The sequence below is a fragment of the Larus michahellis genome, chromosome 2 (genome assembly GCF_964199755.1).
Source record: "Larus michahellis chromosome 2, bLarMic1.1, whole genome shotgun sequence".
Classification (NCBI taxonomy): Eukaryota; Metazoa; Chordata; class Aves; order Charadriiformes; family Laridae; genus Larus; species Larus michahellis.
Window position 1 is genome coordinate 137,735,995 of NC_133897.1, and position 16,954 is coordinate 137,752,948.

General features: G+C 41.8%; 1 protein-coding gene across 7 annotated transcripts in view; it reads right to left on the minus strand.

Moving 5' to 3' along the window:
- TPD52 (tumor protein D52) overlaps positions 1–16,954 on the minus strand; it is a 129,912-nt gene that overhangs the window by 84,954 nt on the left and 28,004 nt on the right. For 2 of the 7 annotated variants that reach the window (XM_074577328.1, XM_074577323.1), the window contains exons 2-8: positions 15,080–15,195; positions 13,253–13,401; positions 12,285–12,386; positions 11,255–11,281; positions 6,736–6,777; positions 5,304–5,352; positions 2,616–4,191 (exon numbers count right to left, since the gene is read on the minus strand). In XM_074577328.1, the coding sequence (XP_074433429.1) occupies positions 4,075–4,191; positions 5,304–5,352; positions 6,736–6,777; positions 11,255–11,281; positions 12,285–12,386; positions 13,253–13,401; positions 15,080–15,195 (602 nt within the window). In that variant the 3' untranslated portion in view covers positions 2,616–4,074. Of the gene's footprint in view, positions 1–2,601; positions 4,192–5,303; positions 5,353–6,735; positions 6,778–11,254; positions 11,282–12,284; positions 12,387–13,252; positions 13,402–15,079; positions 15,196–16,954 lie in introns of those variants that run through there. The other 5 variants (XM_074577327.1, XM_074577325.1, XM_074577326.1 and 2 more) reach the window with 4 other exon arrangements.

The following is a 16,954-nucleotide window of genomic DNA, read 5'->3' on the forward strand; positions in this document are numbered from 1 at the left end:
CATACCCACAGACTCACAGGAGGCGTATACTGAAGTGTTCTAGGCAGGACCACTTGGGTGCAACACCAAGCACAAAGGATGGCAGTTATCACTGTCTCGCCACATCTCTCACATTCTTCTTGTTTGGCAATTATGAACTATTTTTTGGACAAAATCCCATATACTCTTCAGGATTCAACAGTTGTTTACAGGGTGGTCCTTTGCTCCAGAATCTCACTTCCTGCAGCCTCAATAAATAGCAGACTACTGCTTACCATCTATCTCTCCATTTTTGTTTTCACAGGGGAGTAATACAAAAAGAAATGCCACATAAGATATGATACAAGCCTGTTGCCCTCCTGTTGTTGTTTGGAAGTAGGGTCTGCTCTTGATGAATTATCTATGCTCCAGGCTTATCAAAGTGCAGGCCTTGACAAGAACATCATGATCCTCAATTTTACTCCTGAGAACAGCATCACAGAATTATAGAATCATTTAGGTTGGAAAAAAACCTTTAAGATCATCAAGTCCAACCGTTAACCTAGCACTGCCAAGTCCACCACTAAACCATGTCCCTCAGCACCACGTCTACACGTCTTTAAAATACCTACTCCAGGCACAGTGACTCAACCACTTCCCTGGGCAGCCTGTTCCAATGTTTCACAACCCTTTCAGTGAAGAGATTTTTCCTAATATCCAATCTAAACCTCCCCTGGCACAACTTGAGAACATCTTCTCTTGTTCTATCAGTTGTTGTTTGGGAGAAGAGACTGACCCCCACATCCCTACAACCTCCTTTCAAGTACTTTAGAGAGCGATAAGGTCTCCCCTCAGCCTCCTTTTCTCCAGGCTAAACAACCCCAGTTCCCTCAGCTGTTGCTCATAAGACTCATTAATATACACTACTCTTTCAACCCCTGTCCTGCTGTTTCTTTTGACACCTTCACACATGCATTTCCAGATGCGTGTGATTCATACAAGACTTCCTATTTCCACTACAAATTTCTAGAGTACTGACCTAACTGGTCTTTGACCTGACTTGCCAAAATAGTTTTAATTAAAGATTCTCCACATCCTCCCTGCCAGACTGCAGTTTCACCCACAGAGCTATACTTCACCTTCTACGCACCCAAAACTACTTGTACGCTTTCTATGTTAGATTTTTGTAGGAATATGTTAAGAAAAAAGCATAAGAACTGTCCAAATTTCTGTGGGATGCTTACTAAGCAGGGTGAAGCGGTGAGAAGAGAGATAAATGCGCAGAAGCAACCAGGCAGGCAGCCAGGAGGGCTGTGCATGGAGCCAGCGTTTCAAAAACATAAAGCGGTGGGGAAGCACGCCTCCCGCACGGGCCAAGAGGCAGAAGGCGGCGGTAGCGGGGCCGCAAGGAGGCCCTGCGGGGGCAGCCAGGCCAGGACCGCCCCCAGACACTGCCCCGGCCCGGCCCCCCCGCCGCGCCCTCACCTGCCGGGGGCCGGAGGCCGCGGTACCGCTGCCCGGCCGCTGCTCCGTCTGCTGCGGGAGGGCCCCGGCATCCGGCGGTCCCGCCGGCGGGGCACCGCTGCACCGCCTGACCGCCGGCAGCCGCGACCGCCACGGCCGGAGCCCTACCCGGGCGGCGGCAAGGCCCCAGCTCGGCGCCGCCATGACTGTCCGCGTGGAGGGCGGTGCGTGAACTCCGACCCCGCGCCGCGCCCAGGTCACCGGCACGCGCCGGGCGCAGGCGCGCCGGACGGGACTGAGGCGGGGCGGCCACCATCTTGGCTGAGGGAGCGGCCCTCAGGGAGCCGGGCGGCGGCCTCCCTCAGGCGGTTGCCTCCTTCCACCGCCCCGGGGGGTGAGGCCCGGCACGGCAGCTCTTGCTGAGCTCTGCCGAGCCAGCTGACCGCGGCGCCCGCTCTCCTCCGCCGGCCTCCCGCTGAGGCGGCTTGTGGAGGTAGGGGGACAGCGCAGGGAAAGCCTTCCCCGGCCGCTCTGTCCCGCCCGGCGGAGGGGCGAGCGCCCACCCGCAGGGCAGGCGGCTGAGGGGAGCCGGTCTGGCCGGCCGGGACTGGAGGCGGCGGCCGTCCTACCGCAGGGAGCGGGAGGTGGATGCGGCCGCGATATTAACGCGCATAGCCCTGGACGTAACACTGGAATTGCAACAGGCAGCCTGAGGCTGCTTACGCTGCCGCTAAGGAGGCTGGCGGATGAAGATGCAGCTGAAGCTTATGTGAGGCTGCAGCTGCAAGCTGAGTGCGATGTGTTACAGAGCCAACGATGTAGCCACTTGGCTTTAAAAAAAATAATAATAATTCCTAAGCCACAAAGCCAAACTGTGGACTAGATGACCTTTCAGTTCATCAAAAAAATCGATACAGCAAGGATCACCTTCTAGAAGGACCTGCCTTACCTGCTACTGACCCTATAGAGGAAGATCTCTGTTCTCACTGTCATTCAGGTCTCCCTTCATTAAGGGGTAGCTGTCAGAGGCTGAGGGTACACTTCAACCCATTTTCTGAACTTCCCAAGGTAATCAGGGCGGTTTAATTTTATGTAAGCTACTAGAAGTCAACCTAGTCGTAGTCTTCTCTAGAAATGCCAAACTCATCCATGCAGATACCCCCTCATACAGTAGTATTTATCAGCACTACTTTGAAACCAAACTTAAAGGACTTTTAATTAGAAATGAAAATTTCTTATTTATATAATCCTCCATATTCACAGGACAATACATTCCTCACATACAGGTTTTTATTAAGCTTCTCACATGTAATTAAGCATATATACTACATCTGACATGCTAACAAGGTTGTCAGGAGCCAAGATTTTTTTCCTCCAGACATCTGTGAGCGGCTGAAGTTTCATGGATTTCACACAAACGTTTCAAAACTTGTTTCCAGTTCTAATCATGGTGATAAAACAGTTGCCAAAAGTTCTAACCTTACTGACACCATGTGTCAGAAACATACAAAATGCAAGAAATTTGAAGAGTACAACAGATAAAGCAACATGTAGGAGAACAGATCTTGTAAGAGAGCTATGCTGCGGTATGACACCGTGCACCTCTCAAAACAGACTTCTGGGGCCTTAAGCAGGAACAGCAGTGCGAGTGGTACAGGCTTTTCACACATTAAAAAAAAAAAAAAAAGATGGTGTAACAGATGTTTTTGATGGTCAGCCTACAAGAGAAACAACGTTAGCATTTGAGAGCATTTCTCTTGAGGCTTAAAAAAAAGAACTATTGTGCTCAGGCTTATTCTTACAGTCCATGCTTCGTTAGTGTAAATGGGACACCACCACGTGTGAATTAACATGAATCTATTCACAACTGATCAAAAGTTCAGAATATCTTACCACATTAACATCATTTACAAAAAAAAAACAAGACTGAAAATGTTATTGTAACTGAACCAAACCAGTACTCGTAGGTATCTTGCTTCCATTTGCGATGGTCAGAAGTTTCCTAGATGGACAATCCACAGACAAATTAGTAAATTTTAGATGTTACGTATTACCCTATCTGCATCTGTTGTATGAGGAACATGCTCGTGAGAGAGTACGCTCCTACTCATGTGTAATCCTGCTATGAATAACTTGTTTAAAGCCTGCTGAAGCAGAAGTCCTTTCTTTAGCTGGGAGTGATCCTCCTAGTCTGGTGTCCCCCATGCAGGCAACACTTAACTGAAATAATCACAAGGGAGTGAAGTAACAACCTTCATTTTGGCAGCAGCAGTAGATTCATAATGATTAAGTTCAGCAGTAGTTACAGATTCAAAAGAAATGATGTATCCACAGTATATGTACAGTATAATTAACTTCTCAAAAGAGTTTTTTTCATTGCTATATTTTAAAGGTTGCCTTCAAATTACAGATAAGTCCTTTAAATGCTTGAAAGGCATAAAAATTCCCCTTCCCACACAAAACCCCAAACAATGTATTTTAGTTTCAAAAATATTTGGAACCCACGAACAAGCTTGGTATCAGTTAATCTGGTAAAATAGCTAAGTGCTAAATAAAAGCACATCTGGTGGAAAGAGCGCAAAGAATGTTACAAGTGTGCTTGGTTCTTGCTTGCAGCATCTGGCAGTGGGTAGCAGGACAAAGGCAGGAATCTCAGTGGGTCTCCTCCTGCGTCTGTTCTGCAATAGTTTCTGTGGCACTGGCATTGGCAGCAGAGTTGAGAACGTCACCAAAGTCTCCGCCGGAAGGTTTGCTTCCTCCAACTTTAGACTAGAACACAGAGAGAGCCTCAACATAAAATTGCATTTACTTGGCATATCAAAAACGCTTAACTGTATAAAACCAGTACCTCCGCATGAATAAGTTTAATAACTCTTTTCAGCAGAGCAGCTTTTCCAGGACTGGGCTACCCCCACAATACTCAGAAGCCTAAGCATCATGTGGAACACAAACAACAGCAGCAGATTAACATAGCAGTCTCCCTTTGACTTTGAGATGCACAAAGCATGAAGCAGCCCCAATTCCAGAAGTCTGAAGGTTGACACACGCTCCGTTAAAAATGGATACCGGTAAGCAGCCTTTCAAGCCATTCAGGCTTTGAAAGATTCCAAGTTAAAACTCACTTCTGTATTGCTCAAGCAGGAACCCTGAACAGTTTTCAGTCTCAACAGCAATTCCTGAGATCTCTAGTGGAGCATGGCAACTATTTTACTTCTTCCAGGTAATGTGTTTGCCTTTTCACTTCCCTCTACAGTATATACCCCATGGGATGGCAGGACTGTTAATGCCAATTAGTTTGTAAAGGAATGCCTATTTCCCCATGCTATCGCTTCATGCTTCTTCATCCAACCCAGCATGCCCACAAGAACAGTCAAATCTGGTTCCAATTACATGTATTAGTTATTTTTAAAGTGATTTTTTTTTATCTGGAGAAGCTATTAATGGTTGCTTCTAGCACTTGAAGCTTTTGTGAGTAAATTGTAAATTATGGTACAAAGGCCTTCATATTTTATGCCAGAAATAAGAGAAACATCCCAAGCTGTTCTCCTGTGTAGGATACTAGTCCTTAGGAAGGCATAGAAATAAAAGCCTAGACCATTTTGGAAACATAACAGCAGGTATATTACACTAGCTATTTGTGCAAGTTAACTAGCTGTTAGTCCTTCTAGGTAAAGGCATCCTCCTGTAATAGGTGCAGGAAGACCATTTTTTATTCTCAAATCGTTAGGCCGAGAAACCATTTCCACAGTACTTAAAAAGATGTCATCTAAGCACCTTCAACAGTTCACCAGTAACTAGAGAACAGGCTACCCAGAGTCCACTTCAGTCTTTTCTCCACATCCCCAGCTCCACAATCACCAAGGCATTTTGGTAATGCTTACCTTTAAGTTTTCAACTTTTTCCTCAAAGGATTTGAAAGTAGGAGAATTTCTAAGAAAATAAAAAAAGAGAACCACAGAATTAAAAACATACCTGGTTAGTCTTTAAATATCAAAAAACAAGCAGACAGTTGCTTTTTGCAATGTCAGCATGCGTTTGGTTTGTGTGGGGCTCTTTACTCGTTTTAAGGGTAGCCCAAAAATAGTTTAGATCTGGATCTCCCCAAGTACTACAAAACTAAAATCCAAACACCCTCAAGTTGCAGCTCATTTGTATCTTTGGCAACTAAGCATTGCCAGGCTCAGTGTTAGGATCTTTCATCACAACATGGAAGGGAGAACTAGCAAGTATTAGGTTTAGCGTATTACTGCCAGTGATTTCAAACAGGTTTCTGGCTTAAAGGATTTGTTCAGAAAAGCTTAGTCATCACTTTTGGTTAGCCTAGTACATTATTGCTGAAGAAAGCTTGCCATCAGAGGTTTTCACTTGTTATAGGAAAACTAGTTTAATAAGCTATGTGTTCAATCAACAAAACATGGTTTGCAGTGTCATTTTCTGCTAACGTGTTAAATTTAAGGGAGACTCCCCCTTGGCTTTTAAGCGCTGGAGACAGCTGTGATTACAAATGGTAAGTTCTGCATATGAAGAGCAGGGCAGCTTGGGATTTTCAATGCTGAGGGCCAGTGTATTATTTATTAGGGTCAGAAGAGTGGCTTAATGCTCCGACTAGCTGTCACTGCCATTTGCAGATTTGTGCAATAGCTTGTACACCTCTTCTGCCTTTATGCAGGATGGAAAACGCTTGCCTTCAGTGGACCGGACTAAGGATTCATAGCAGGCTCAAAAACAAATTATAGAGTTGAAAGACAGGAGGTTTTTTTTCAAAATAGGTCTTAAGCTTCCCATCCCTCTTTGCTTGGTATTTGTGTAGGTCACCCACACTTAGCTGCACTCTTTCGTTTGGGAAAGCACGCAGTGACATATATATATCAAACCACTCTCTCAGGAGATGGAGGGACACAGTGCCAAGCAAGGGGAGAGAAAAGGCAAGCACTTCAAGTCAGCAGGAGGCTTTCTGTGAAACCGCAGTATTTTTTACTCATTTTCATTGTCCTAAAACAGATGCCGAGCTATTGCCTTTTGAACTTGGAAACATTTATTAACATTACATTTCTAACAGGCAGGGAAAAGTTGTTCTTGTTCTCCAAACAGCAGGGAAGTGCACTTGGTCACATTCCAGATGTGTGATAACCACCACCATTAAGCAGAAATAAAACTAATTTTATCCTATATGTTAGTACAGGAAACCCATGACAAAGTTGAGTGGGTTTTTTGGTTTTGTTTTAAATCTATGTGAGTTGACTTAAGTTCAGTTTGACTTGATTCCACACATGAAAATAAATAAACCCAACAGCTGGATTATGCATACATTACCTCATAATAGGCATGCTAATTGAATGTTGTATGGAGCGTATACTAAATGCCAGCATTAAGAAAAAAGAAAGCGAGAAGTTAGTTTAAGTGACAGACTGAGAAGAAATTGGGTTAGAGAGCTGACTTCTGGATACTATCTTTGGTAAATAGCTGAACAGTCTTACACAGTTTTACACAGTAACTGCTTGGTTTTGCTTTTTTTAAATTGCTTAGCCATGCACGCACACAAGTACAACAAAGCAAAAGCTGCAACAACTTATTTTCCTTTTTAGAAAGATTCAAGTGTCATGCTTGTTAGTACATATTCTGCTTAGCTGCAACAGTCTGTCTACTCGTCAACTTTCTCAAGCAATGAGAGACATGCTGCATTTACAGTTTTGACAATATCAAGTAGAAAGTGAACGCTCAAAAGTCTTATCAATCCACTGAAAGAATTATTCCCACATTCAGAAGTCTTCCATTTCAACTCAGTGTTAAGATTTCCATACTCATCAATACAAATCATCTACTCATCAATATAAATTATTTAGAGAAAGCAATCACATCAATCTATATTCAAGGTCAGGTTTATGCTGGGGACAGGGAGAAAGTCCTAGTCTCAACCTTGTTCCAAAATTCATGGAAGATTTCTGTAACCTGCCCATGTTGCTATGCAGTTACTGTTTGTTTAGTGGCAACACACATCTACTAGAAGGTGACTGGATATAGATTAAGGAGCTCCTAAATTACTTCAAGACCATCTGGAATCTAATGTAGTTCCACATTCTAGAAAAATCCCTGTTTACTCTTGATACAAATTAGTCTTATGTGTTACATGTTTCTTGTCAAATACCACAATAGTAAGTCAGAAAAACTGATGATCACATTTTTTCATAACTATATTTGAAATGTTAAATTTGACTGGGCTTTATAATGTCTTTCAAGGGAATACTTTCCAGACAATTGCTAGGGGGAGGAAAACAAACAAACAAACAAAACCAAACAATCAAAAAACCCCCTTCTCTCACATTTTATGTACCTCCAAAACTCCAATTAGTATTTCAGCACAATGGAAGATATGTTGACAGAAGCAAAAAGGTCCCATGTTATTGCAGAACAAATTTTAAGAGATTCTTTTGGGAGGCTCATCAGCAGAACACAGTGATAGGAAAAAAACTAGAGGCATAAAAAGTTCCCTTAAGGCTGGGATCCCTTAAGGCAGATGCACAACTGACATCCCAGTACCATGTACTGCGAACCACACATGCAAAGGCCAGAGGCTGTCCTGACACACATCAGTAACATGTGGCCGTGTTTCATCCCTTTCCCCAAACACACTTCTGCTGGTTTTCATCTTCATGAATGGTTTCACTTCCACAACTTTTCCAGAGCACTTAGAAGCCGATTGTCTTCTGGAGCTCTGTGACGCAGGTTACTACAAGTTCTGATCTTGCTCTACGCCAAGTTTTAGTACAGAAGTAGGCTGATACAAACTAGTTCTCTTTGTCCAGTCATGCTCAGTCACTTCCCCTCACCCTGCAAGAAGTGCCTCCCTACATGAAGTTTAAGGCTGAAGAGGGTGAAAGTTACCTTCTTTTCCCCTTACACATTTACAACCTGTAAACCTGCCCACACAGAAAAGCAACAACCTATGATGTATTGCAGATTTTTTAACAGGTGCCTAGGGTTGTTTAGTTTAATCTCATAGAGATCATTTAATAGAAGAACTATTTGTACATTCGTGGATTTACTTGCTGTTGCACAATATACAGTTTCGTATACTCAGTATCCGTTTTATAAAATGTCAGCATAAGATAGTATATACTTTTATCACAGCATGATCTGGTTTGCAGGAGAACTGGATTAGGTAAGTGCAGTTGATCTTTTTTAACATCAAATCACCAGTTCTTCAAGTAGTGCAAAGAAGCACGATGAAGCCTTGAAAAGCTTTACAAACAAAAGAACTTGTATTTCTTTCCACAAACGTCAGAATGCCACATCAAAGCACACACTCATAACTAGGCCATCAGGTTGGGCGGTTTGCAGAAGCAAAGCCCTTTTTTACAAGGCTCACAAGCAAACCCCTAGGTTAAAAACATATATATAAAACCAAAAAAGGCACAAGAAGTTGCTCTCCAGCCTTCCATGTATTTTGTATTCCATTAACAGCTTTCTTATCCTTTACATGATTATTTTTCTAGCTAATACATTGCCTCACATTTTGAAAATGCACAAGGAGGTATGCCAGAGACCCTGTCTGGAAAACATGGCCTTAAGAGTGCATAAACACTAGTTAACTTGCTTTTATTAATAGGTTTTCAGCTGATATGCTGATAAATTATGATATTTAGGAGTCCATGATCATATCAGGTTTTCAAAGCAAGAAAAGAAAGTTATTCTGCAATCTCAGAACAGGGCAAAGGTGAGGACTTAATACGGATGCAGGGCAAGAGGAGCCAAGTGCAAAGTCATGATTGCTCAGGAAGTTTGAAGAGCGCTACATCTTGGTACTGCTGCTGGTTTGCATGTAATACTGATGTTGCCTGCACAAGGGTGGCTAGCTCATCAGAAGTTCCAAGACGTTCTTATAAAGGAGAATAAAGGTATTCAGAGAAACCTAAGAAGGAACAGAGTTCATTTTCAGCAAAACAAAAAGCAGAGGAAACAAACACAAAAAGGAAGCAACAACACACTGACTTCGCACTACCAGTCCCTTCTCTTCCTCTCTATTTCAGTACTTTCCAAGTTTACACCTCCACCAGCTGCTTTACTCCCTTTTGCAACTCCCTCCAAAATAGCTTTGCAGTGCAAGAATGAAGACCCACATGTGATGTTTGCTGCGTGGAACATGTGGAAATAGTCCAACACAGAAGAAATTGTGCCATTACAACTGAGAGGTCCCTAAGCTAAAACAAGAAAAGCGAAGCCACAATGAAACAGCCACACAAGAGTTTAAGAATAAAAACACACCTGCATATTCAGTGTTTGTTCAAGTAAGTATCAGGCCCATCGATTCTTATTTCCGCGAAAGAACTTGGGCATGGAAAACTTTCTAAAGTTCAAACTTGAGCAGTCTTAAAAGCAGACACCACCTGAGTAGTCACATAACCCTGGGACCTGAATTCACTGGTTGAATCCCAGATGAACTTGGTCCTCATGAAAGCAAAAAACTCAAAGATTTTTAATCTCCTGCTTAAGTGCAACTAAGATCTTGAATGGCAGTAATTCTTCACGTTTTGTTTTGGTTTTTTAAACCCAGCTGCTCCTGAATTTGTAACCATGCCCTGAATTTCCATGGCCATGATTCTCCCCGAGAAGCACACCAACAGTGTGGGCTCCTCTGGCCCTGTTACATTCCCTCCCAGTGGCCCAGTTTCTGATACAGCGTACTCAACACCCACCTAGCCACTAACTTGATTAATTAGGACACTCTTCTTTTGAGGTATTACATTCCTAAAGCTAGAAGAGAGCTATGAGTCTGCGCTTGTCCTTGTCGAATGCAATAGTCTAAGACTAGCAGGGGAAAACCATAGCCTTAAGGAAGAAAAGTGAACCCTGTTAAGTGAGCAGCCAAGCATCCAAAAGGTATAGAGACATCTTCCAGGCTCCCTTTGTCTTACTGGTGCTAAAGGGGAGACGGTTTAGACAGGCTGCTATTCTTATACTTGAGCGAACCAAGCTCACTTCAGAGCCTGAGTTCTGACAGCATCCTGTGCTGCTGCCCATCTCCTCCCCACGCTCCTCCTGCCCCTGGGGCTACAGCTCCTCGTTAATACTCTAGGAGCCGGATCCCTACCTCTTTATAGAGATCCTACTGCTGTCTTTAGCTACTTAGTGAGAGGGCAGAAAAGATGAAGCCAGACTCAGACGCGGGTATAGACAGGCTGAGAGGCAACGGACCTAAGTTGCTACACAGGAATTTTAGCTACTGAAAACTTAACATTGAGTATTTGCTTAGACTAGGCAGATAAAAGGCAATGCAGACAAGGTAACTAAAATACTCAGTGTCTTGGAACTGCTAAAGTAATCAACTCAAAGATATGGGCTGTTTCACTGGACAAACTATGAACAGAGAATGCATAAACTATTTTACATTTAGACTCTAGTGATTTGATTAGAGTCACAACGCTAAACAACCATTGGAATAGACACAAAAAAGGGAAAATTTCTACTCTGTCAAAGCAAAACACTGTACAGACAAAGAGAAGGAGGAATTCTGCATGCCATTGACCTCAAAACCATATTCTGTCTTTTTACAAAAAAAACTTGCAGAATCACTTTAACAGATGTCTGTCTTAGAAGGAAGAGAGACTAATTGATTATTATGTACTCTAAAGATTTCATGTTCTGTGATAGTTACCAGGTGAACATGAAGAAACATCTTCCCTGACATTAAAAGCGCTTCAGTTTTACATTAACTAACACTAGAGGAAAAAAAAAAAAGAAATTACCTTTTACAGACAAAACTTATTTAAAGATTTTAATGGAGACAGTCTGACTACATGCTTAGTTTCATAAACAGTTCTTGCGCCCACCTTACCTAAAGGAATGTGAAAATGCCTGTAGTCTGCACAATGCCAGAGTAAGCATTAAAGAGAGAAAGGAAGTTCTGATAAATCTGAAGAAAAATATGTAAATGTGTAGCTGCACCTCAAAGGTGTTTTCTCACCAGACTTCAAAAAGCAAGAAAGAGGTTAATGGCAGCACTTTAAAACAGAGGGCTGATTTTATTACACTGCAGCAGTATTCTGTTATAATGTGTGATTTTTTTATGTGTCCAACAATTGAAAAATAAGTTTGATCCACTATTCACAACAAGTTACAAGCAGAGACGAGTGGTTGCATATATTCCAGTAGTAAAAATTATACAATAAAACAAAGAATTGTAAGCTAAGCAGATGATTGGATTGCATCCAGGAAGAGTTCTGCATGCAGCTCACAATAGTGCTAAAAATGATCACCAAACTTACCTAATTTGCATGAAGGGCTGTGTCATTAGGCACAAAATCAAAATATGTTGTATGCCAATATTTAAGAATTTAAAAGTGCCAATAGTTTATTTGAAAGGTAATAAAATCAAGCCACTGCTATGACGTAGAACAGCTTACAAAGAAATAAAACACACCTGAAGGGAAAAAAAAAAAAAAAACCAACAAAAAAGCCAACGACAAAACCAAACCACAAACAGCTAAAGACATCAGTAGTTTAAATGTAGTGTTCCACAAGCTGAGAAAGTCAGAGAACAGAAATGACAGCGCTATGTGCATCACACAGAGGCAGAGACACTGCCACCTGCAATCCTAGCAAAAAAGTAAGAGTAGCGGTGAAGATAATAGCATACATTGCTTCTCTTGTATATATAAAATACACACCACAGAACTCTTCTGCATCAGTGAGGACATACAAGCAGATTTTGCTGCAAGTTGCTCAGCTCACCTAAAACACATGCTAAGGGTTCTTGATAGATTAACTTTTAGAAATGCTGGGTACGTTAACAGCATAAATTCATTTCAGTCATCACCTGCTTAAATCAAAAACGCAACTACTTGCGAAAAGCGAAAGAAACCTACCTGACATCTTCAAACTTCTTGGTTATGACTGAACCAACAGTTGAAAAAGCAGCAGAAGCCTTCTGACCAGCCTGAGAAAGGGTTTCTGATGTTTTCTTGTATCTGTGTTCAAGCAAAATTAACTCTGTAGTTATTTTAATAGAACACATAAGAAACATTTTAGTATACGTAAATTTGTATGAGACCCAGAGGTATACTTAAACTTTGGGGTCAAACGGACAAGCTACTTAAGAGATTATTTTGAGCCGTTGCAGTCCCTTCTGGCTACAGCATCCCTGCCACCTCAGACTTCAGATGAGGTTCACCAACATACACGTACTACCCCACCCCCAGAACAGATGTTCTCTGCTATTGTAAGACTTAAAAAAAAACAAAACCCAAAACAACTCAACAAAACAACACCATGCACACACACTTAAAAAGAACAGAGGCCTAATTTTTTGTGCCAAGTGTCTAAAATCTTACACCGAATGGTTTTGTCAATAAACTTCAACATAAGTAGTTTGAGGTACATCCTTTTACATTATGCGTAGTCATTAATTGCAGAACGCATTTCACTCTAGACCTTAAGCTAACAGTTGTATTTGGCAAGAACATTAACTGTGACTTTGCCCTCTTCCTGCATAAGCTCAGTTTACAACAATTTTTCAGGCTGGAAAAGAAGGGCACTCTGTTGGACTTAGGGCACCTCTGTATCTCAGTAATGGTATCTCAGATCTGTCAGGCAAAAAGTGTATCAGAATTGCCCATATTATGGTGAATCGTTCTTATTTTGCATGAGATGGTATGGTTAATAGTGGCCTTCTTGAAAGAAATCTATGTTGATTTATCCAGAAAAGTTTTAGTGCAACTTAACTCCGTGTTATCTACACTCATCTCATTGCACAAGAACAAAGGGTTTAGACATGACAAGAACTACATAGTTTTCACCTCAACAGCTGAGACAATCATTGTGAACTGATACATACGCTGTGGTTGATGTAACATCTTGCCAGCTTTTGGTAATGTTCTGCCTTAGTTCCTGTAATGAGTTAATTCCCAGCTTTCTCTTGATTTCTGCTAGATGCTTCTCTTTGGCAGCTAGCACTTGTGAGAGCGTCTGGATTTCCTCTTCCACCTGTGGCAGTGGAGTTGATGAGAGGCCAGTTAACAAGCGATATACCCAGCCATTTAACTATGTATTTATTAGAACAACTGCTAGACATTAGTAATGGGAGGGCTAACGCATTTTTAACATTACCTCACATTTCTAAATACTAAAAGGAAAATCCAACAGAGTCTACATTAAGAGCTAGGGAGAAAGTAATCTACCTGCAGCTATCTCTGTTACTGGAACATGCACAAGGAAGTTGGTAACTAAAAGACTGTATAGTTAGAAATCATTACCTTTAGACAACATTAGCCTATGTGAAGCTTGAAGATTAGTCAAACCTGGGACAATTGCCAAGCCTTCTTCCACGTCAGAAGAGACACCAATGTATAACCAGTATCAGGAAACTTAGAGCCTGTCTGATCTGCACACAAGTTCTGCCTCCTTGCTTAAACAGAGAAGTTCTTTTGTGGCTTAAGACAGCAACTGCAGGCTGGATCCAGCCACAGGAGCGCCTTCCCCAGAGCAGGGGCAGAATGGTGGCAGACTGAGTAGTTTAAAACAAAACAAAGAATGTCAAAAACAAAAAACCCAAAAAACCACAAGAAAACAAAAACACAGCACCTGCTCAGCAACTAGAAAACTGTATTGTTTGTACACTTCCTTCTTTACACAGATGGTCACTTAAGCCTCTCACAGAAAGATGACCAGATCACGATCAGAGATGTCAAATCCATTTTACAGTGCCATTCTGTGGGTTATATAGATGTGACAGAGGTACTAAGGTAATAGGTACAAAGGCAAAGGCATACACCCAACCCTACTTCCTCATCCAGACTGCACTTACTTTAAAGTATCAATCTGCCTGCTCATTTAAGCTCCTTTAAGGAAATAACAGTATCTTCAATGCATCTTGGTTTTGGATACCTGTCCGAAGTCCAGCGTGACGTATCCTAGCAGGACCAGATCTCCCTCACCATCTTCAGCTGATTGGTTTGGCATGAAATAATACTCAGGACTACCAAACCCCAGACTGTATTAAATGTGCTTATTTCACAGCTATCCTTCATTTGCCAACCTTGGGCTTAAGTTAGGGTCTTCTATTAGGGTCCTAAAGTCACATAAAGCTAAAAAAGAAGAAAGACTGGCAACTCAATATAGCTTGGCTTTGACAACTTTTGAAATGCATGTATCAGGTTTGAATATTTAACTGTCCTTCAAAAAGTGCAACTTCAACTCGCTCTTAAAAAAAAATCTGCTATGTGAACTATGGGTGAGAATATTTACATGGTTAGATGTTAGCGAAAAAATGGATATTACTACAAAGCATCCTTCATGGAAACAACACCTTTAGTCACTGCAAACCAGTTGAGACAATACTTGGTTTTGGCTTTCAATCATGTTCTCATTGATAGCTTATTTACCCCCTTCTCACTTGAGGAAAACAAAAGGGCTAGACATTTATGCATCTTTGTTTAAGATCGGTACACTCAGCACTTCTAGCGTAATTCCTCATAGCTAGAACTGGCTGTTCTTTTCTCCTTGACACCCTCCCTTTTCCTCCCCGCAATACACAGGGGTGCCATACCCAGCTTTAGACACTCACACAATAAATATGCAAAGCATTAACTGTATGTTCAAAGACAGCATTATCCCAGATTTTCATTCTCAAGAGCAGTTTAAGAGCTATTTGCAAGAAATTTACCTTAGCAAGCTCTTTTCTTAGCTCATCCTGTTCTTCTTCTGAGAGTGTTTCTGCCATACCAACTGTAGCAGCAGCATCCTCTCCAACCTCAGGTATAGAGTCACTTCTTAGCAGCCCTGGAGAAGAATAAACCATTAAAAGTCAGATCACATCTCTGCCAGATAGCAGCTAACGTTAATATACAGCCCTTTTGTGCCACTGCACAAAGAAAACTGATGAGAGGACACCAAAGTCACGCTCCCAGAGTGCTACGGTGTACAGGAAACCAGAGGCATTTTACTGGCTATTTTGTTCTACCAAGTTGTATTAGAGCTCAATATAATTGCAACTGCTGCTATAATTGGAGGCTGGAAACATGTTGAGAACAATGGATCCCACTACTCTAACGGAAAACAAGGCGCAGAACGCTATGTCCCAACCAGTGACTCCAACACAACCTCTGCCCCTCTGCCCAGGAGTCGATGCACTCTCTGCTCTCTCTCGTTCATGTGGCATAGAAACTCTGGAAGCACTGGAGGTACTCAAGACCAATGCAGAGGCTGCCCTCCCTCACTGCTCTCTGGATCAGATTTAAAAAAAATGCCCATTCTCGGCATACTGGGAATGGTCATTGCGACGAGCAAGTTCAGCAACAGCAGAGAAAAGGGCTGCACTGCAAGTACGAACTCTTCCCCCATACCCTACCCAACTTCTCTGTCCCTAATAACTGGTACCACTGTGGCTAGAAAGTCGCAGATATCATGGAACTAGAAGTAAGCTGCTTTTTTGCACCTGGATAAGAAGCACAGAGAAGGAGCTGGGGAACAAAAGGCCATAATTTCAGACAAAGTGGTGGCACGCTGAGAAGGGACTGATGAGGATGTGCATCCACTCACAATGATACCTCTTCTTCCAAATCCAGAAACCAAAACTCTGCAAAAATCCTCTGTATGAATACCAAACATCCCTATGGTCTTCCTCAACTTTCACCTTCACAGCTTCAGGGAAAGGAAGGAGATTATTATTTGTATTACTAAGATACACTCACTTTAAGATTCCTTTATTCTTAGTCCTTAGTGCTTACGGTAAGATCACTTTAAACACCTTTTTACATGACAAACGTATTTTCCAGCAAAAGATTTCCCATTTTGAATCTCTGTAGCTGACACTTAAACATACAGTTTGCCAGAATTAAGGAATCCTGTTCTAATTTGCAAAGAGAGCAGTTTGCAGAAATACTGCATGCTGGAATGGTTGTGGATTCCCAGAGCTAATTCTCTATTCAAGAGGTAAAATAGTTTTATAGATAGTAAAAAAATAAATAAGAATCTTAAAAGAGAAGAGAAAACCCCATAAGGATTGATGGTTTGTAAGGAGAGAGGGTGAGAGTGTGCATACATATGTATATAAATATATAATTCAGATAAGTTGAGAACATATTAAGTAATGTTGCCTTACTAATCACTATAGTAATTAACCAGATAAGATTCCATCCTCATTTCAGCAGCTTCTGATGCCCCTGCACAATACCATTTGGTCTGGGAATCCAAAAACTCATTAATGTGCAATGAGACCACCACTATGATTTTGTTGTGAGACGCGATATCAAATAGCTACATCGCAATCAACAGAAAAGTCAGGGAAAAAAAGATTCTGCGAGTCTGTAATTAGCTGTAAGTATTCTATGAAACGTACTCCTAGGAGCTGTCAAGCATAAGAAAAGAAGAGGCCTTGTCCTTGATCAAGTGACTGAACTCAGGAAAGCTCAATTCTACAAATTCTTTCCAAAACAGTGTATTTTCTGCCTGTATTTGTGCCCAGAATGCCTGTAGTTGTGTCCTCTAGAAGCACACTGCTACACGGGCAGAACATTTGTAAATGGTAAGTTACCACAGA